At 44.5% G+C, this 22500-nt stretch overlaps 1 protein-coding gene across 2 annotated transcripts in view; it reads right to left on the bottom strand.

Annotated features, from left to right (window-relative positions):
* Positions 1-22500, bottom strand: part of lcor (ligand dependent nuclear receptor corepressor) — an 87640-nt gene that overhangs the window by 41873 nt on the left and 23267 nt on the right. For both annotated transcript variants that reach the window (XM_086212475.1, XM_086212476.1), the window contains exons 2-3: positions 8551-8616; positions 1812-1891 (exon numbers count right to left, since the gene is read on the bottom strand). In XM_086212475.1, coding sequence (XP_086068601.1) covers positions 1812-1891; positions 8551-8616 — 146 coding nt within the window. The remainder of the gene's footprint in view (positions 1-1811; positions 1892-8550; positions 8617-22500) is intronic.

The raw sequence follows: 22500 nt of genomic DNA on the forward strand, positions 1-22500 counted from the left end.
GGGGCGGCGAAAAACTCAAAGAAAAAAGATGAAGTCTGTGAGTAGACACAGAAAAATGCGCTAAACTCACAGACATGTTTGCCATTGCCCCAACATTCACTGCATCAGCGCATGTAGAGCCAGCGAAGGAAGTACAGGTGGATTCAGAGGAGGAGAAGGAGAGGGAGGGACAGGTTGAGGAGGAGGAGGTATGCAAAGCAAGCATTAGCCCAGAAAGAAGTAGTAATGACATGAAGAGGGACGTTTCACAGTGGAGGGCTGTTGAGTGTGTGTGAGTGTGTGAGTGAGTGAGTGAGTGAGTGAATGTGTGTGTGTGTGTGTGTGTGTGTGTGTGTGTGTGTGTGTGTGTGTGTGTGTGTGTGTGTGTGTGTGTGTGTGTGTGCGCGTGCATGCATGCAGGTAGCCTACACACGTAAAGTAGCATGCAGTCAGATAGACACTGGAATGATAGGTGAAAGTTCTTGGAATTCACAATGAAAATGTTTTGGGATGTGTATCATCAAATAAAATAGTATCCTTTGTCTGCTTGTCTCTGCCTCTCTCTCTCTCTTTCTCTTGCTGTTTTTCATACCTAAAGGTGCCACCTTGGTAAAGAAAGGAGAATTTGGATATATTGAAATAAGGACTTCCTGGTGGCAAAATTGTGAAAATGTAAAGCAGAGCAGATTTTATTAAACACTGAAAAGAGTTCTGTTTCTTTGACATCCTTCACTTCAAGATGGGAATTGTGACACTGGCCATCTCTCCCAAGATGCAAGTCTCTGTGAGGAGTGAAAGAGCGTATTAGTTTAAAAAAAAAACAAAAAACTTCCATGTAGGCTACTGCACTTTATTTTAATTTTTGGAACGACACAATGTGTCCACATATCCTCTGATATGTTGTGTGCCTCTGCATATCGTATAAGTAATCATGGTGGGCCGCCATGACCAAAAATGCCAGGGCCATTTTTTGGTCCCAGTCCAGCTCTGTCACCAGTCCATGGCAGGGCCAACACATAGAGACAGACAACCATTGGCTCTCCCAGCCACGCCTTCGGTCAATTTAGAGTCTGGATTAACCTGGTCCCTCTTGATGTCTTTGGACTGTGGAGGAAGCTGGAGTACCAGAGAGAACCCAGCAGGAACAGGGAGAACATGGAGACTCACCCAGAAAGACCCCGTGCTGCAGCCGGGGCTCCACCCACAACCTTCTTGATGGGGGCCACAGGGAGGACCACTGCTCCACCGGGCCACACTGAAGATAACCCCAAATGCACTGAACTAATAATCATCAGAAAGAACAGGATTACACATGTAGCCGGAACTACTTTCCTGACTGGGCGCAGTGATTTGACGCAGCATCTCCAAAGCTCCACTGGAACTTGGGTCAACAGATCCAAACATTTGTGGAGGACTAGAAGAGCGACTGCTGCTACTGATCATGAGCAGGAGGAGGATTCCTGCTGGACACACCAACATCCTGGACCTGAGCTAGCTGATGCTAACCCTTCCCAACCACTACCAGCCATTGTTCTAAGCTAACTAGCCTGGACCTGAGCTAGCTGATGCTAACACTTCCACCCACTACCAGCCATTGTTCTAAGCTAACTAGCAGTCTCGAGCTTGTTATCTCTTTTCTGCCCTCACCTAGAATGCATCTGACTGAAGACAAACACTTTGGTGTACATGGGTGATACCTTAAGTGTATTTACATCAAAAACACATAACCTTGTCATAAGGACACTGTTCCCTCATTACAGAAAACTTTGGCCACAAAAATATTTCATCTTTGAGGGATTCTTGTCAAACAGCAGCAACAAAACCTCTCTTACCTTGACTTTCTCACGTCTTAAGCAGCAGAATAGACAGTTTTCATCAAAGGACCAGTCAGACACTTCCTCAGGCTCACGGTCTGGATGAGAGAGGGCGACAAAGAGCAAAAGGTTTAAATCCAGACAAACTCAAGTTCCCATAGCCTCTAAGTCGCTCACCACTGTTGCATTCCATTGTCAGTTGGACGTAGATAATTCCCAACTACACAGATCAAAAACTGTGGTCCAGTGCATCTGCTAAGGAAAAGATGGAAACACACATTTGTGTATCTATTGTTTTGTTCTGTTATTCAGGAGTCTTTTTGAGCTCCACAAGCATTTACTGAGGATCAATATTTATTCCCAGAGAATAAATAGAGTATTATGAAGTCTTTAGTCCCTGGTCCTTCAAATATTAATTGGCTACGTACTTAGTATCTTCATTCTCTTCTCTGTACTTCTGACTGGGCAGATGCCATATTAACAGTAATGGCATATAAGCTGAGTCATTTCATTTGTAAAGAACCGTCGTGCACATCTAGAACCACCCTCTCAAAATTAATTTACAACCAATAATTATCCATGAGACACAATGCCTGAGACTGAACATCTTGTCGCATTTTTGAAAACCTTCCTTCACCAGGCAGGACGGTGGAGCAGCCTACCACCACATCCCACACCACAACATCAACAACAACCACCACCACCAACAACCACTGCCAATAACTTCAACCAACACCATCTACAACAACCACCGCAACCACTGACAACAGTCATGACCACCAACAACCAAATCCACAACCACTACCAAACACCACCAACAACAACAACCATCAACATCAACCACCAACAACAACAACCATAACCACTAACACTGTCAATAACAAACAACACAACCAACAACAACAAGGACCACCAACAAACACAACCAGCACCACAAACATCAATTACCACCACCACCGCCAACAACCACCAACAACAACAATAATCACCAAGACCAACAACAACAACCACAACCTCCACCAATCACCATAACCAACAAGTACTACCTCCACCAACACAAAGATCAAGAACAACCAGCAGCACCAATGACAATAACCACCACCACAACCACAACCAACATAAACAACTACCACCAACACCAACAAAAAAACAACACCAACAACAAAAACAACTCCCACCATAAACAATATCTCATCAACAACCACCATGACCAAAAACAACACCACCAACCACCACCATCCAACATCAACCATCAACAAAGACCACCAACTCTCACTACCACCACCACCAAAAACAAAAGCACTAACAACCACCACAACAAACAACCACCACCACCACCACCGCCAACACCAAAAAACACCACCATGACCAACATCAACCACCACCTCCATCAACCACCACCATCAACAACCACCACCAACAACCGCCACCACTACAAATACCAACAAACACCACCACCAACAACAACAACCACTACCACCAACTACAACCACTATCACCATCAACAACCACCACCAAAAACAAGAGAATGGGTCGTGATTATTAAAGCCACTGATTAATATTCTTAACTAACCAGTCCTGTCATTGACAGATCGAACTTGATCAACTGCAAACACTACATGAATGTGTGCGTTCCTGTGTGTGTCAGTGTGTGAGTGAGTGTGTGTGTTTTCAACTGTCAAGTATTCATGCCCTCAAGCTGAAAGGAGAACTAATAACCTCTGTCCATGACTGCAGGCAGGGATACAGAGACATTCACCCCTTCCTCGCTCCCTTTTGTCTCACCTAAAACTTTTCCAACTTGGTTGAGTGGGCAGAACTAGTTTCACTCACTAATCAACTCATAGACATTATAGAATATTAATAACGAGAAACTTGACACAATTGAGAGTCGATAGTCTAGGTCAAACCAGCTGGATGGATATAGGCCACTTCTATGTGGCTCCTGCTGTTGACCTGCTGACCCCAAACTTCTCCTGCCCCTCAAGCAAGAAGGCAAACTGCATTGTTTGAAAAGTTTAGATATGTGTCACTGACCTAAAGATTTACTATGAAAGTGGAACTGCTACATTTCATCTTGTCTGATAAAAAGTTACACACTCTTCACTTGTAACTTACAATCCACTAGGGACCGACCCTGGACCCAGGAGTGTCATCTGGTCCAACTGATCTTCAGTCCCTTTCGCTATGGCTGGATTTCTCTGTGTTCTGTGTTGTGGCACCTTGCAGTCATAGTTTCTTCATCATTAGAGAGAATTTAAATTGTAAAATGGAGAAAAATGATAATTCTTTACTCTAACAAACAAAGGTGCAGTCAGTGTTGATGTCATGTCTGGGCTGAGTCAAGCCATTCACGAGTCGCTCTCACTTTCCCCAGCTCTAGTTAACTTTTTAACACAAACACCTCAGTTTCCCATGTTAAGAACAAAGAAAGCATAAGAAAATGTGAAATAATGCCAATTACAGTAAGATGAATGCTTGAAATTAGAAATGCACTAATTGCATTTTTCTTGGCTGATTCCAATTTTGGCTTTGTTAGGGTGACCTGCCAATACCTCTTTTCTCCAATTCTGATTTATGTTCAAGAACTCTGTTTGACAGAATATAGAAACATAAACATTAACTTTTCTTCAATGGACTCTTGTCTCTTTACTAACAGCAAATATTACTCTCACCATTTCCCCCAAGTTAAACGAGTTACTGGATCTTTTCTACCTTCACAACCCTAAATAGATGAAGTGTCCTCCTACTGGAAGAGGAGCAGTAAACTTCTCCTGAACACGAGTCTCTGTGTATCAGCTGTGGCTGATGAGAAGAAGTAACTGAGTGCAGCAGCAGGAGGCAGGAGAGGCTACAGCCTGGTTCTGGGCTCTGAGCTGTGCTCACTAGCATTAGCTGCTTCCCTTTGTTGGCTTCCTCTAACTGAGCCAAAGGTATTTAGAAAAAGTCTTTATGGGTCACATGTACTTTGACCAACAAAATTTGTCCTCTGAATGTAACCACTCCTCTATGGAGCAGTGACCAACCACTTGCAGTGCTCTGGGACCAACTCCAGAGCTTCTTTTTCACCACACAAACATGGGGAGAAAATACAACCTCCACACAGAGGGGACCTGGAATGGCCGGAATTCAAACCCAGGACCTTCTTGCTGTGAGGCAGCAGTGCTAACCACTATGTTTTAACTGTCTTATCAGCTTTGTTGGTCATTGTGGCTCCCCACAGGTTATTTTAGCTTTATAGGTTTTTACGAATTGCAAGCCTTATATTTTCATTACTCACAGTGAGAAACTTCCACATTTGGCCCAAAAATTCCATCTGGCTCGCCTGCGCTGGTTCTGGCAGCGCTGACGATCACGTCAGTCCTCCACGGCTTCATCCGCCAGCTGCTGCCAGCTTTGTCAACTTGCTCTGATTCTGCTGACTTGGTCGTTGTCTCTTGATGGATGCGTTTCTGTCACCTGCACGTGGAGTCCGTGTTCATAGAGAATCTTCTCAGGGCTGTTTGAGTGATCGGGAGCCTGCACGCTGTGTTTTAATATGAAAACCGACCGGATAAATGATGCTTTTAATGTGAAGATTTCTCGTGGCTATTGCTGGCGAAGCGGCACCGTGGCAGGTTAATCAGACAGTTCCCATCAGGCTGAGAAAGCTGCAAACCGACTGAGTCCAGTCCCTGACCAGGAAACTGGCACATTCCTACTTTAGATGCTTTATTGTACTCCAAATAGAGACTGCAAAGTTAACAAGACAATCAACCGTCCTTGCAATTATTACTGATCAATGGCCCCTTGTATCGATATTAATACTGCACAGGCCTGATGATGATTCAGAAGACCTAAGTTTCACTTGCATAAATATAAAGGTTTACACATGTGAGCCCTCTTTCTTAATGTAAATTAATTTTAACAATGTAGCACCATCTGAAGAGATAAGGAGAGAGAGAGACAGAAAGAGAGGGGACTGCTGTCGGCTTGGTTACAGCTGTTGCCATGGAGATACACTTCCTTTAAATACCCTCCCTCCAGTCTTAGACCACGTCAGCAGAGTGACAGAGACATACTGTATAGAGGCGAAGAACTGAAGGTTAAGAACAGTGTGATACAGATATCGGGAGAAAAGGGAAGGGTGAGCGAGCTCCAAAGAGAGAGAGAGAGAGAGAGAACTTGCAGAGAAGCACAAGAACTAAATCCATATGGTGACAACCTACTGAGAACGTGCGGTGTAGTAGATGATAGCAGGCTAGATGATGGTGCAACTCTTTCACAGTTCTTCACTTGAGGTGAAAGCTGGAAAATGAGCTGAATTCCAGGTGCAGGAAATGTTCATCGACAATCAGCTGGGATGTTGAGATATGAGAATTATTTTATCTCGAATTTTTGTTTCAATAAGATTGACTAAACATTTTATACCAACCAGATGACAGCCTAAAACCTACATCTGGCTAAATACATTGATAGAGCGCTAGAGGGGTGTGGTGTGTTTGTAGTCCAACAGAAAGTGATCGTGTCGTGGTTGAGCTGTGTTTGCATACTACTTTGGTGATGCTGGAAGCCTGAATGCAACGGTTAGCAATGCTAAGCTAACGTTAGCCTATGGAGGAGCTACACCAGGGTCACATGACTTCAAGGTCACCACCACTAAGCTTCAGGCTTCTTGTGTTCCCCCTGATGACCTTTAATGACCTCCATGACCTCTGTAGGCTCCTCTAGACTCTTGTTAGCAACCCAGGTTTTTAAGACTCCACCACTCCATCATCCACCAGTCTGGTGTTTACTGGTGGATCTGATGTAGACCTGAACCTCCACCATCCACCAGTCTGGTGTTTACTGGTGGATCTGATGTAGACCTGAACCTCCAACATCCACCAGTCTGGTGTTTACTGGTGGATCTGATGTAGAACTGAACCTCCACCATCCACCGGTCTGGTGTTTACTGGTGGATCTGATCTAGAACTGAACCTCCACCATCCACCGGTCTGGTGTTACTGGTGGATCTGATGTAGAACTGAACCTCCAACATCCACCGGTCTGGTGTTTACTGGTGGATCTGATGTAGAACTGAACCTCCACCATCCACCAGTCTGGTGTTACTGGTGGATCTGATGTAGACCTGAACCTCCACCATCCACCAGTCTGGTGTTCCTGGTGGATCTGATGTAGAACTGAGCCTCCAACATCCACCAGTCTGGTGTTTACTGGTGGATCTGATGTAGAACTGAACCTCCACCATCCACCAGTCTGGTGTTTACTGGTGGATCTGATGTAGAACTGAACCTCCATATTTTTCAACAACCCAAATCAAAGAACTCCACTGACCAATGTTGACCAGCATCACTGCCTGACCTCGTGGTCGTCCAGCCATTTAAAATGACCTGCTCCCAACCCACCACAACAAATAGAACCGGGTGTAACAGTTATGCTAACTGACAACTGTCCATCATGTTCATAGAAAGCAGGTTTGAGGAACCACTAAGTGAGAAATACAACATGGTCACATGACATTCAGCTAGCAGTAAATATTCCAGTGCCACATAAGATGAATGAGTGTGTGTGTGTGTGTGTGTGTGTGTGTGTGTGTGTGTGTGTGTGTGTGTGTATGGTGTTATACATGTGTGAAGCGATGTAGAGGAGTCAGAAATATTCTAAAAATGCTTTAAGTTTGTGGGGGAGGGAGTCACATGACTCCTGGACGCCATGTTGACCTCATTATTCCATACAGGAAAGAGAGGGAGAGAGAGAGAGACATACAGACAGAGAGAGAGAGAAAAATGGAGAGACAGAGAGAGACAGTGAGAGAGAGAGAGAGAGAGAGAGAGAGAGAGCGTCTCTGGTCCATATTTGATCTGTCACCTCTGGGAAAGACAAAGACTCTGACGACCGTTTCAGGGAATTCCGCCCCTGTTTGTATGTTACCTTTGACACGCCTGCAAACTGCTGTGTGTTCTAATTAACACTGTTAGTCTACAAAATGACTTGCATGTGAATGAATGAGTGAACAAGAGAAGGAGTCCAGATACAGACATGTACTTCACATCACCTCAGTCTTTCGAAGTGCAGGATGCCAGAACATGTAAGTGTCACTGACACATTTGAAATCTGCCCAGTCTTGTATTTTATGTAACAAATTTAATAAACTTGAACGGACTCACATGATTAAATTGAAGCTTCTATGAAAATGATTTTGCAGTCATGTGACCTGAAAACATGAAGACCTCTGAGGCTCAGCACTAAGAACAGTGAGATGGCTCCTAACACTCGTCTCCACGTCCACAGAACAATGCTGGTTATACTGGTGCTTCTAACCAGCCTGACTCACCCTTCACCAAGCCAAGCCCCAGAACCAGCCTGGCCAATCACAGAACAGGACAGGCTCTGAAACGCTCACGGCGGCGCTCCAGTGACTCCAATGCAAAAGTTTCAGATTTACTTTATTATCAAACTGGTTTTGTGGGCTTGCAGATAGTTGTGATTAGAGGTGGTCACAGTGACGCCTTTGTTTCCACTGATCACATGACCCACCTGTTGCATCCTGCACAACATTCAGACACACAATCCATCATTTAATTTAAGACAATACAACAAAACTGCATTCATTCATCCTCATAATTTAAAGTCTTTATTGTTTAATTAGCTGAAATCACACTGTGATTCACTAGATTTAATTTATAAAGAACAGAACAGACTGATTGTGATGAAGGTGTGTGTGTGTGTGTGTGTGTGTGTGTGTGTGTGTGTGTGTGTGTGTGTGTGTGCTTACCTTGGAATGAGGTGATATCTTTGACTACTCCCGGCCCAAACAAGCCCTCCAAGATGCTTTCAAAACCTGTGGACACATGAGGTGTGATGTTAAAATCGGTGGAGATGATCCCGTAAAAACAACAACAAAACAACAAAGGCAACAAACCCAGAGGAGGAACAGACTTGTTTGTAAAATGCTGTATTGACACATGACTAGAAATCATTGTTATTTCTTTCCAAGGGGATGTGGTGTGTGTTTCCTGTGGAGTTTAATTCACGGATGCGCAGCCTCCACTGCTGGCAACAATATATACACATATTTGTATATTCTAAACTCTGTTACATTCAAGCTGCATTATTTTGTGCAGACTCACACACACACACACACACACACACACACACACACACACACACACTCAAACAACAGCAAATGAGTGCTAATGTCACTCACTTTTCATTAACTGTATATACTCTCAATTTGCTGTTGCCTGGCAACCACATACTGAGAAACATGAATACATATTGCAATTTTCAACCTGCACCCCCCCCCCCGCACACACCACCCACCTTGTCTTCTATTAAATACAGGCAGTGAAACAAAGACACATGCTTTGCAGGTTAAGAAAGCATGCTATACACACACACACACATACACACACACACACACACACACACACACAGTTCAAGTGCAGCCACTTGTCTTGTGTGGAGGTGAATGTCTGCAAGATAAAGTCAAATGTCTGTGTTGTAAAGTGGTTAGCGACGAGCTCTCAAAAGCAGTGGCAGTGACGCTTCAACACGCCAATATGGAGACAACCATCAAAGACTGACGCTATTCTTCAAGGTTTTCGTGGAAATATAATTGGAGAATAACTTTGGGGCCTCGGACACTGGACAAGAGTGTCTCCTCACTTAGACAAGCATTTGAAATGATGCTGTTTACATGGGAGAAGCTCCAAAGATCCTCGTCTGTCCATCATACAGGAGGCTGACATGCTTTGGTTGCTGGGTTATGAAAAATCCTATAAAAAGGTGTCAGCACAGTTGTCCTCTGATCTGAGCAAAACCATCTGGGTGGGTTCTGGGTGGGAGCCAGACCCACATGGGGTTTTGGCTGCGATAATGATATTAGAGCAGAGGAATCCCTGTCCACTGGTGAGTGCTACTGATACAGTGATTTTGGTGCTGGACTGAAAATGGACGTTGTAGGTTAATTGTGTACCAATTCTGTAAAATATAACAATGTAAAGGTAGGTGGCTAAAATCTTCATATTAAAAGATATTTAAAATTGCCATACATGACCATTTAAATAAGAACCAAAATCACATAGTAAAAAACCAAGGCGGAGGCTCCAGAGCGCCCTCTGCTGGGTGCACTATGTTACACCATGTTTAAATCAACATAGGTATTGTTTTCTGGTTTTTAAAAAGTTTTTAATGTCAGCAAAAATTGGAAAATATATACACCAATGCGATATATCTGTGTAAGGCCCTTGATTGTCTAATAATGGCTGGCAGGCCCTAGTTCAGATTCGGTCGGTCATCTGGTTCTTGTATTTTTGTTCGTCACTTGATGTTTGGTGTTGGAGGCGTTGGTCCCGCCCCCCCTCACCTGTGACAGAGTGGCTGACTGAATGACAGTGGTGACAGCAGCATTTCACCTAAAGGCTTCTTTCGTGTGTTCACCATTTTGGCGCAATAAGACCACAGGAACCAGTAACCATTTCAATATTTCTCACCCTGTTTTGAGAAATTTTTTCAGCTCCGCCCCCAGGGGAGGTGCTTTCAGCATAATATCAACCATGAATGACCTGAGTGGAAGGCCCAGCCACAGCTCGGTACATGGTCATGCTGCAGGACGTGGTGCCATCGTTATGAAAAAAAATTTAACTGTAAAACATAAAGTCTCATAAGTTAGAAAAGGTCAAAACACTTCCTGAGGAGATAAATACAAAACTTTAATAAGTTGAACTCTTTGTTGATGCTTTGCAATATTTGCGTGTACCATAATATTTACATTATTCATGAAGGGTTTCCAAAGAAATACAATGTTCACATGATATTTTGGAACAATTTTGGAAACAGGTCATTTACAGTAATATGGATTTCACAATCAAACTGGATCATCATGCAGCAATTTTTTCCATCCATCCATCATCGTCATCTTCCGCTTATTCCTCACTAGTAAGGGTTGCGGGGGGGGGGGGGGTGGTGGAGCCTATCCCAGCATCTACGGGCAAGAGGTGGGGTTCACCCTGGACAGGTCACCAGTCCATCGCAGGGCCAACACACAGAGACGAACAACCACTCACACTCACATTCACACCTACGGTCAATTTAGAGAATCAATCAGCCTCGTCCCCAAATTGATGTCTTTGGACTGTGGAGGAAGCTGGAGTACCAGAGAGAACCCAGCAGGAACAGGGAGAACATGGAGACTCACCCAGAAAGATCCCGAACCCGAGCCGGGACTCGAACCCGGAACCTTCTTGCTGTGAGGCCACAGTGCTGACCACTGCACCACCGTGCAGCCCCAGCAATTTTTAAATTATAGAATATCATCAGAATATTTGCTTAAAGAATGAGTGAAGGATAACATAATGAAATGCGTGATTGACAGCATCAGAACAGGGACCAGCGATGGGTCCAAGACAGGGAAGAGCCCTAATAATCCCTCTCTCTCACCGGAGGGCTCATGAAAGGGATGAGGATTTAAATCAGCAAGAAAAATTATTCAACCAAACCCAGTTTGATGGCAAGCCCTCCCCCCACTCAGCCACCCCCCCATAAACAAACGCTTCCCACCGTTCCCTTAAACCTGCACATGCAAAATTCATGCGGCCTACAAAGGCAGCTTTGATAACAAAAACTGAAGCTTCAAAGAATTTTCAAAAGCCACCATTTTTTCCTCGTCTACAGCTGCCAATGTGGACCGAAACACAGCTCGCCTTTCAAGTGTGTGTGTGTGTGTGTGTGTGCGTGTGTGCGTGTGTGTGTGGGGGGGGCAGGGGGCGGCGCTAATTAGGAACGCAGTGCTGCAGAAATAAGTGTGGAGAGTCAAAGTTTCATGGCCTCAGTGATTATTTGGGCCACGAGATGGAGGGTGTGTTCATACTTACAGCTGAGCATGAACACATTTGTGACAGTGGCCAGAGGACAGAAGAAGAGCCATTGGACAGATGAGATGGGAGATGTGATTGGACAAATGAGATTATTGGATCTGATTGGCTGGATGAGATAACAGTGACATCGTCTCCTGAGCCACAGGCAAAAAGCTCCAGAATGTAGGTCAACACAGCCACCCACACACACACACACACACACACACACACACACACACACACACACACATATATAGTCACATACATACACACACGTATACAAGCACATACATGAACAGACATATATAAACATACATACACATACAGTACATATACACACTTGCCTACACACATGCATACATGTTCACATACATACACATACTTACACATATATACCGCCATACATACTCACGAAATGAGTCCCACCTAAAGTTAGCATTTCAGGGATGAAGCATGTTTGTAACCACACAGGAAGTTAGCATTTCAGGGATGAAGCATGTTTCTAGCCACACAGGAAGTTAGCATGTCATGGAAACGCATCATAGATAAGCATTTATGTTTTACCAACAAAAATACAGCATTTTCAACAACAGCTCCAAATGAGACCAAAGTGTGTGTGTGTGTGTATGTATGTGTATGTGTGTTTGTGTGTATGTTTGTGTGTGTATGTATGTGTGTATGTGTGTGTATATATGTGTGTGTTTGTGTGTGTTTGTGTGTGTGTATATGTATGTGTATGTGTGTGTGTGTGTGAGACCTGCCCCCCCCCAAAAAAACAACAACACACACAGAGAGGACGTGGACACTAAACTGAGCAGAGCATCAATCTGAGTTATATTTAGCTCAGTATGAGCATTCATCATTTAGCATGACCAAAGTCCCCAGAATCGGCCTGATCAAATCAATACCTAATTAACTCAGCAGGGGTCGGGGTTCTCATTCCCAGTGAGGGTTGGACTCCGCCAGGGCTGCCCTTTGTCTCAGATTCTGTTCAGAACTTTTATGGACAGAATCTATAGGTGCAGCCGGCGTGTTTAGGGGATCCGGTTGGTGGCTGCAGCATTGGGTCTCTGCTTTTTGCAAATGATGTGGTCCTGCTGGCCTCATGGGCTGTTACCTTCACACTCGCTGGATTGGTTCACAGCCGAGTGTGAGGCGGCTTGGATGAGAATCAGAACCTCCAAGTCTGAGTCCATGTTTCTCACCCGGAAAAGGCGGAGGAGTTCAAGTATCTTGGGGTCTTGTTCATGAATGAGGGAAAGATGGATCGTGAGATTGACAGGCGGATTGGTGTGGCGTCTACAGTGATGCGGACTCTGCATCGGTCCGTCGTGGTGAAGAGGGAGCTTCGCCGAAAGCCAAAGCTCTCAATTTCCCGGTCGATCTCCGTTCCAACCCTCACCTGAGGTCAGGAGCTCTGAGTAATGACTGAAAGAACAAGATCCTGAATCCAAGCGGCTGAAATGAGTTTCCTGCTCAGGGAGGCTGGGCTCTCCCTCAGAGACAGGGTGAGAAGCTCAGTCCTTCAGGAGGACCTTGAAGTAGAACCGCTGCTCCTCCACATCAAGAGGAGTCAGATGAGGTGGCTCGTGCATCTGGTCAGGATGCCTCCCAGACGCCTCCCTTGGGAGGTGTTCAGGGCAACGTCCAATTGGTAGGAGGCTTCGGGGAAGATCCAGGACATGCTGGAGAGACCATGTCTCTCACTGTCCTGGGAACGCCTTGGGATCCCCTGTGAGGAGCTGAACTAAGGGAAGTCTGGGTCTCAATGGTCAGGCTGCTGCCCCGCGACCTGACCCTGGATAAGAGGAATGGATGGATGGATGGATGGATGAATGGATGAATGAATGGATGGATGGGGTCAGGGCTGGAACTGGGGGGGCAGGTGGTTCAGTATTAATCTGAATCATCTTTAAAATCTCATCCCTTCACAAGAGTCTGTTTTTGGCCTTGTGGGGTCACAGAACTTTGTATATTTTACAAGAACACCAGAGGTCTCTATATGAAACCCCAAACCCCAACTTGAATGGGGATAAAATAAATCAATGAACCAAGATTGTGAAACGGTTATGGTTAAAGAGGTCTTTCATGTCATATTCACTGGCACACTTCTGAAGTTAGAGTTTGACAGTCAGTCAGACAGTCAAGATTCTCACACATAATTTTTAATATCTGTCAGGTTCTCCGGCTCTCCGGCTCCTGGTGCTATTTGCTAAGATGTTCGGGATGAGGAGCTGTCTGCAGCTCCACACCTGACACACCTGACACACCTGACCTTGAAGCCTCAGGAGACACAGGGCTGATGTCAAGGCTGCAGAGAACATGCAACCAGCAGAATAGAGATTTAATAGAACACTTGAGAGGAGAACATGAAGGGACCCGACAATAAACACAAAGTAGAACCTGGATTTTCATCAGGATCAGGAGTGACAGAGAACATGGAGCATGTGTGTGTGTGTGTGTGTGTGTGTGTGTGTGTGTGTGTGTGTGTGTGTGTGTGTATACGTGCCTGTGGTGAAGGTCATTCATATGAACCAAAGACAAAATAAAAATAAAGCTTCAGTGTGTATCATTTTTGAACATTCAAAAAAAATTGGCTTTTGTTGTCACAGATTAAATCAACTTTGGAGTAAAAAATGGAAAAAAACAGAGTAATGTTGAATTATGAGGATGTAATAATTGTTTGGAGAATTATCTGATTCAGTAAATCTGAGATTTTTTTCATAGATTGTGTTGGACATGATGTTGCTGTTAAACTCTACAGATTTCCTTATGTGGCGGTTACATTTTCAGTCATGAAATAAACATCTCGTAAAAAAACACTTAACTTTCTTTAATTAGTGTCTCCAGTGGCAGCAACAGTATCAGCAATCCATCTTAATTAACTTTAGTTCTGACTAATCAATTCAGAGTGTTTGAAAGGCAGCACATCAACAGTAACACCCTCTCATCTGAGCTCCGATGAATAAAGAGAAAATAACGATTCACACAGAAACAAACTCCACTGGAACCTTTCAATGTGTGTGTGTGTGTGTGTGTGTGTGTGTGTGTGTGTGTGTGTGTGTGTGTGTGTGTGCGCGTGGGTTTTTTTTCCTGGGGAATAAAGCAAACATGTATGACTTGCTTATGGCATAGCAAACACACACACACACACACACACAATACTGAAATGCAGTGTGTTGATGCAATCTGACGGATTCTCTGCAAACCAAATCCCTACTCTCATCTCAGTCTCTGAAGTATCATGGTGATGAGCTGAGGAAACTGCTGAAACTACACACATTAACACAACAGAAACACTATTTCAATCAAAAGAGATGAGGCTTCAAATGCAGGCAAATCTGATTGTCGTCACTGAAAAATCAAAGTGTGTATTTGGAGGTTTGACATCACATTTAAAGCTACATTGGAACGTAGTCACGCCTCCAGAAAACTAGGGCAATTGGTAGACTAATCACCTCCTGACATCAGACAGCGGCAGGATGAGTGGACACACACACACACACACACACACACACACACACACACACACACACACACACACACACACTGAGGAATCTGGACATGTTCTCCCATCATGCAGCAGGTTTGGTGGGTGGGGCTGTGGGGCTCTGCTGGTCATTTGTGAGCAACATCACAGTGAGAGGAAAAACAGAAGAATCAGTCCAATTAGTTGTCTAATGATCTAATTAAGTGATGAGGTGATGAAGAGCAAGCAGGAAGGAGGAAGAGAAGAGAGGAAGAGGAAGAGAGGGCTCCATCCTTCAGACTGTGACCTGTCTGCCTGCTGCTAGGAAGCATGCTGTCCTCTTCTACAGCCCCCCGAGTGTGAGGGGGCAGAGCTGAAGATTTGGAAAAGTGCTCACAAGAAGCCAATTGAAAACAATTAAAGTTAAAATGGGGAAGCGAAGGAACGTGTGTGCTCAGGTGTCTGTTAGAGGTGATTAGTGGTATGGGGGCAATGGCTCATTGGTACATTCTTTCATTTTCTGCCAGATAATTAGCATGCAACAGTGCTAAACAGCAGGAGTGTGATGAAGCCAGGAAGCTGAGAAGAGCCTGGACCAGAGCCTTGTGCCTCAGTGGATCAAAGTGCTGATTGTGAGTCAAATACTATTTTAAGTGAAGTATTGTGGAGGTGTGAAGTTACACATCGTCTTCTCCACACTGAACCTCTCCTTGCAAACATCGCAATATCATCATTTGAATTAAAGTAATGATGAAAAGCTCTCATCAGCCGTGGTGTTGGGTGCATCAGTCTGGTTCAACATGGACGCTTACTGGCATGACATGTGACATCACATCTAATTTGGAGCCAATCATGGTCCAGAATGCAGTTTACACCCTAAATCTTCACGTGTGGTAAGTTTGAAAATGAAAACATTTTAAGTGACACAAACTATTATCCTGCAAAGAAGTATGAGGCATCTCCTCCAAAGTTCATGGTGCAAAATATATTATTACTTGTAATACACATGCTTTTATTCTAATATAGTATAATAATATATCATGTCCTTATTCTCTAATGAATAATGAAATATATTTGTATTATTCCTGTTTATTTAATAAAAATTTATTGTAATGAAAAGGTTTAGCTGACTCTAATTGGATTCTCTAAATTGACCGTAGGTGTGAATGTGAGTGTGAATGGTTGTTCGTCTCTGTGTGTTGGCCCTGCGATGGACTGGCGACCTGTCCAGGGTGAACCCCGCCTCTCGCCCGTAGATGCTGGGATAGGCTCCACCCCCGCGACCCTTACTAGTAAGGAATAAGCGGAAGACGACGATGGATGGTTTAGCTGACTCATTTAAAGAGGACACCTTCGTCTGTCAAACCAGTCATAGATCACACGATGGCGGTACAAAGCACATGTATGTCCAACAGGGTTTGTGATAACGTTTGTCCTCAGAGAGAAGTGCGCTGGTACTCAAGTTTCTTTGGCACAAATATTTCCACATCCATCCATCCATCCCTCCATCTTCCTCCTCTTCTCCTGTTGAGGGTGTTGGGGGTGGAGCCTATCCCAGCAGCCTTCCCCCTGGACAGGTCACCAGTCCATGGCAGGGCCAACACATAGAGACAGACAACCATTGGCTCTCCCAGCCACTGCTCCACCGGGCCGTGCAATATTTCCACCGTCAAGGAAAAAAAGCAGATGGTTTTGGTAGAAACGCCAGACAAGTGACAGCAGAATGATGATGGTGAGCATGTAGCTCAACATCTGTATGGATATGATGTGTGTGATTGTCCATCCATCCATCCATTTTCTAAACTGCTTATTCATTAAGGTTGCGGGGGGTGGAGCCTATCCCAGCTGACATTGGGTGAGAGGCAGGATTCACCCTCATCACCAGTCCGTCGTAAGGCTAACAGGAGCAATCAGAAGTTCAATATCTTACTCAAGGATAGTCAGACATGGTCACCGGGGGAAGTGGGGCTCGAAACCGGCGACCCTTCAGTTGCTGGACAGCCACTCTACCTCTGAGCCATGCTGCCCCGCATGTGATTGCATCATGACAAAACATGTGATAAATCATAAACTGGTGGCTGATCACACAGATGTCAGGTGTTTCATGAAACCACAGGAACAATTAAAATCCTGAGTTCTATCAGCATGTCCTGCAATATGATGTTGTTTTATCATCCATGTTGTTATCGTTTGACTCAAACGGGATGACGGTGATGATGAGGTCTCACTCTCTGTTCGGTGGGGACTGACTCGCACAGCTTTGAGGCCTTTTCACGGTGTCCTTGCTGTGTGACACTCGGTGGTAAAAGCCAAACAGTCAAAAGTGATTTAATTAGATGGAGAGTTGAACAGGTTGACGACTGTGCTGCTGAACAGCCACCAAGACCCACAGCTGACGTTCTTCACGCAACACGACAGTTTGATTCTGTTCTGAAGTACATTCTGACCTTTGGTCCGACTCGACTGACATTGAAAATATGAATGTGTCTGCATGAAGAAGGCAAGAATCTTTCATTTCTTTATGTTTCTCTCCTGACTGACAACCTTTTCAATAAGCTACAAGGAAACATGGGCACGAACAATGCAAGTCACAAATAAAAAACACTGAATCTCATTGAGAATCAACAATAAAATGAGAAATTAAATGAACTGCAGATGGTTGTGTGGAGAGCTGGATAACATTTTTCTTGCACATCAACCTTTAAATTCTTTTCAAATTATTCACAGCGTGAATGAAAAGAAGCTGAAATATTAGTGAGCGGCAGGGAAAGAAGAATGTAAAAGAGAGAAAAGGTTTTAAACTGTTATTGAGACAGAGACCTTGTCTTTTCAAGACCTTTCACTGCAGCGAGTGTCCCAACAAGCACTCAAGACTTTTTCTTTACTGAAAGGCTGCTGTGTGCAATTGTTTTGGGTGAAGAGGAACTCCACCGCCAACCGTCGGCCTTGGAAGACTCTTAACCTTCAGCAGAGAAACTGGAAGAATTGGTGCCCCAAAAACACCAATACAGTGCGGCTGCAACTCTATGCTGAGTACTCCATTGTGTCAAAGAAGCTCTGCTGAGAGTAACAGAGTAAAAGTACTATAATACTTTACTGTGAAAGTGGCTATTATCCATCCATCCATCCATCATCTCTCCATTCATCCCTCCATCCATCTCTCCATCTTCTCCCTCTCCTCCTGTTCAGGGTGGTGGGGGTGGAGCCTATCCCAGCAGCCTTCCCCCTGGACAGGTCACCAGTCCATGGCAGGGCCAACACATAGAGACAGACAACCATTGGCTCTCCCAGCCACGCCTACGGTCAATTTAGAGTCTGGATTAACCTGGTCCCCTCTTGATGTCTTTGGACTGTGGAGGAAGCTGGAGTACCAGAGAGAACCCAGCAGGAACAGGGAGAACATGGAGACTCACCCAGAAAGACCCCGTGCTGCAGCCGGGGCTCCACCCACAACCTTCTTGATGGGGGGCCACAGGGAGGACCACTGCTCCACCCACAACCTTCTTGCTGGGGGGCCACAGTGAGGACCACTGCTCCTCCATGCTGGCCCACAATCAGAAGATCACAAAACTAAAATGAGAACATTCATTTTACTGGAGGATATCCACTGCCTACAAACCTTCCTGACTTCAGGAGAGCTGAACTGGAGGGCTTGTGGAGGGGAGGAGGTTAATCCTTTCACTCTCCATACTCAGATCTTTCCCAGAACCTTCAATCAGCAATGTTCTGGTCACAAGTCTACTTCTCTAAAAAGGAGGCTTGAAATCCTTATTTTGCATGTTGTAGTGGTTCACATGTACGCGTGTGGAGGACAAACACAGTCAGGCATGTAGATTTAAATATATAAACTAAAGCTTCTCCAGTGTGTTGGATGTGGATATTATACATCTCAATTTCATTTAAAATGTCCAGTCGAGCAAAAAGCAGTCCAAATATGCTTTTATAAATTCACCAAAAATGTCCAAAGAAATGTTCTCTCATGCTCTCTCATCTCTCCAGTAAAAAGAGCTTGACAGTACAAACAACTGCATAGTGGGTTCATACTGACTGTCTGATGGTTAGTTATCAGTTGACTATTATTACTAAGGACTCAATTCTTCAATTGAGAGGGACATAAGAAACAGACAAACCAAAGTGAAAACTACAGCTAAAGTGGGGCACATTTTCAGACAGAAATGAAATACATCATCAGCAGAAAAAAGAGGATGGTGGTGTCACGTGAAGAGGTCTACATGATGTTACCTCAGAATGCATGTGTGCTGGTATGTGAATGTTCCAGGGTCGCCCTGGTGACAACAGCACTGTATGGACATCTGAGTGCATAAATGAGAGGGTCCTGTTAGAGTGTTAAACCTGCTGGACTTAATAGTGAGCTGGCCCAGAACTGGTTTCCATGTCAACAAATGCTGTATGTCAGTCCATCATGTTACAGTCAAAATGAGTCTCACATTCATGTTGGCGGCTGAAAGTTTTACAACTCTGACATAGGCAGTGAACATGTATGCTTCCTGTTCTCTTTGTCTTCAGGAAATTGACAAGTGGACATGATGAGAGAACTGTCTGTCTTCTAACCCTCGCAGGACACTTGTACACCTTCACTGCAACACACACACAGACACACATATGTATGCACGCATGCTCACACAGACAGAAGCATCAGGCAGCATTACAGTGCTGCCACTTGACCTACATTTCAGTTGAATTAAAACTCACTCTGACTGGGGGTGGGGGGGTGGCTTCTGGAGTGACATCATCATGCTCAGTGAACAGCTGAGCTACTGGAGAGCAGAAAATCCAATTTGTGCAGGCAAGACCTCGGCCACCTAGCACACCAAGGGGGCTTTTCTCCTCCAACCACCCCCCAGCAGAGTGGTTGGGTGGATTTTTTTAAGCTTTTAATGCCCATGATTAAAGCCCACAGCGACGTTCGAGGTTCTTCACTAAGCACCAAATAAATATATTGGTTTTGAACCAGAGTGGAGCTGTGGACAGATGTAAGACATCTGCTGTCCCAAGCAGAGACCATCATTTCATCTGCACCATACTTCAGACATCCTAAACCTTTATATTGCCCTCAAAATACAACTGAATCTTCATTGTGTGTTTCACTGGAAGGAGAGGTGGACACAAGAATGACACTCAGAGACCACAAACGGGACAGCAGCCAGGGAGACATACCTAAAAGGGCGTATTTCCACTGGCTCACCTCAGCTTGGGTCAGTACGGTTCGGTATGGGTGCGTTTCCACCAGCACTGGTATCGTGTCAATGTGGGTGGACTCACAGGCCGAGAGTTCCCCGGCGTAATTTGTGTGTGACACAACAACAACAATGGATGATGTGGAGGCGGCGTGATGCCTGCTGCTCGTCAGGGGTTTTTGCTTCAACTAAAAGTGAGGGAGGACAGACAGGCGAGGCTTCAAGTGGAGAAACAGAATCCCAAAGAAAAGAATAAGAGACTTTACTGAGCCATGACCAGGATTCCACCGAGGCCAGGATGATAGGAAGTAGACCACGTGAGTGGGTGAGTTACCCAATCAGAGCTCCACTATGTGTTTACGTCACATTCTAGTCCCCGCTGGGATCCCAAGCGAGATAAACACATAGCGGGGTGCTGATTGGGAAACTTATCTGCACGGACCAAATTGTAATGATTAGTACCGTGTTGGGGCCAGTGCAAACAGGGCCAAACCAACCCAGCCCGGCCCAAGCCAAAGTGAGGCAGTGGAATTACGCCCAAAGTGTCTCAGGTGCAACTCTGTCCTTCCAAGAATCCATCCATCCATTCATTTTCTACCCCTTATCTTGTTAAGTTTGAGGGGGGGTGGAGCCTATCCCAGTAAGTAAATGTTTTTAAAATGCTAAAATTGTAAACAAGCCTGGAGCTCCTTTGTCATTTTAAACACCCTTAGATCATGCTATGGAGAGACATGACAGCATTATTTTTTAAACCTTGCTGGGACTTCCACAACTGACAGAGAGCAGAAATAAGGATAATATAAAAAGAGAGTTGAGAAAGGAACTGTGACCCCCATGCAAACTCTCCTAGTTAGCATTACTGGCTAGGGCTAATGTCTAAACTATGACTGTGTGTAACTGAAGACATAAGTGGACTGGTACTGTACTGAATTAGTCCCAACGTACAAAACAGATTCACATTCAGAAAAATGTATTTATCCGCAAGGGGGGCAATTAATGGACTAGTTTAAGTCACTTTGCAACTATGAATCTGAGATGACATGATGATGACGTGGCGTTCCACATGGATCAATTCTCGGTCCTAATCTCTTTACCATATACATGTTGCTGCTCATTACACTCATCACAGACGACAACCTGGAGAGTTTGTAAATATAACTTTTTGGCAGTTTAGCTGTTGTTAGCCATCACTATCGAGTAGTGTTGTCGCGATACTGGATTTCACACTTTGATACTATATTTTGAAAAATATTGATATTTGATTTGATTTTCAATGCTAAGCAACCACTCAGAATTTAGTGCAAAAATGTTTTGTTTTTTATTTAAAGAAAAATAAAGAACTTTATTCATGAGGGAGAGACCTTTTCAAGCTCTTCTTTACACATGAACAGTATTTAAATAAGTTTTAATTTATGTAACCTACGATCGATTAGCTTCAGCTAGCGCTCGCTAACAAGACAACACGTCAAAGTGAACAGCGATAGATGTGGTAACTCCAGGCAACACGTACTTCAAGTTCTGCTGTCACCAGCCTCTGGACCTCTAAATCTACTCAGGTCTGGTGTCTGTCTGGGAGGAGCTTTGCTACCTTCGTCGTGTTCGCTCCTTTTGTCAGCTCTGTTCTGTTGCATCTCTTGCATATCGGCTTGCTGCTGTCCTTCGGCTTTCCTTGTTCATCCGACTCAAAACCAATGAACCTCCGAACAGCACTTCTACTGCTTTACTGCATTTATTTATTAAAACTGGTTGGTCCTGCAGACACCATCTCATGGCAGCTGACACACGTAGAGTGACGACACTAAAGAAAAAACAGCCAGCAGTGTTTGTTTGAGTGAGGCAGGAGGGGAGGGGCTGCTGCACAATGACTCGCTCCCCAGGACAGCGCTCTGTTTGTGTGTGTGTGTGTGTGTGTGTGTGTGTGCTGGCGGCGCATGTGTAAACCAAGGAGGCAGGAGTATCGATACAATGGAAAAGTCATTTTGTACCGTTTTTACTTTTCAAAATCTATATTTAATCGATAAATCAATATTTTTGACAACACTACTATCAATTAGCATCAAGCTAAATGTATGTAGCTGGCTCTTTCTGCATTCTGGAGTCAGAAAGAAGTAATGCAGGAGGGAAAAACACCTAAGTGAGCTCAAGACTCAATCAAAACTATGTACTTGAAAAGTAAAATACACTTTTGGGAGAAGTGTTAC

This window comes from Aulostomus chinensis, chromosome 8, assembly GCF_037954235.1.
Source record: "Aulostomus chinensis isolate RoL2024-O1b breed Wild chromosome 8, RoL_Achi_v1.0, whole genome shotgun sequence".
Lineage (NCBI taxonomy): Eukaryota > Metazoa > Chordata > Actinopteri > Syngnathiformes > Aulostomidae > Aulostomus > Aulostomus chinensis.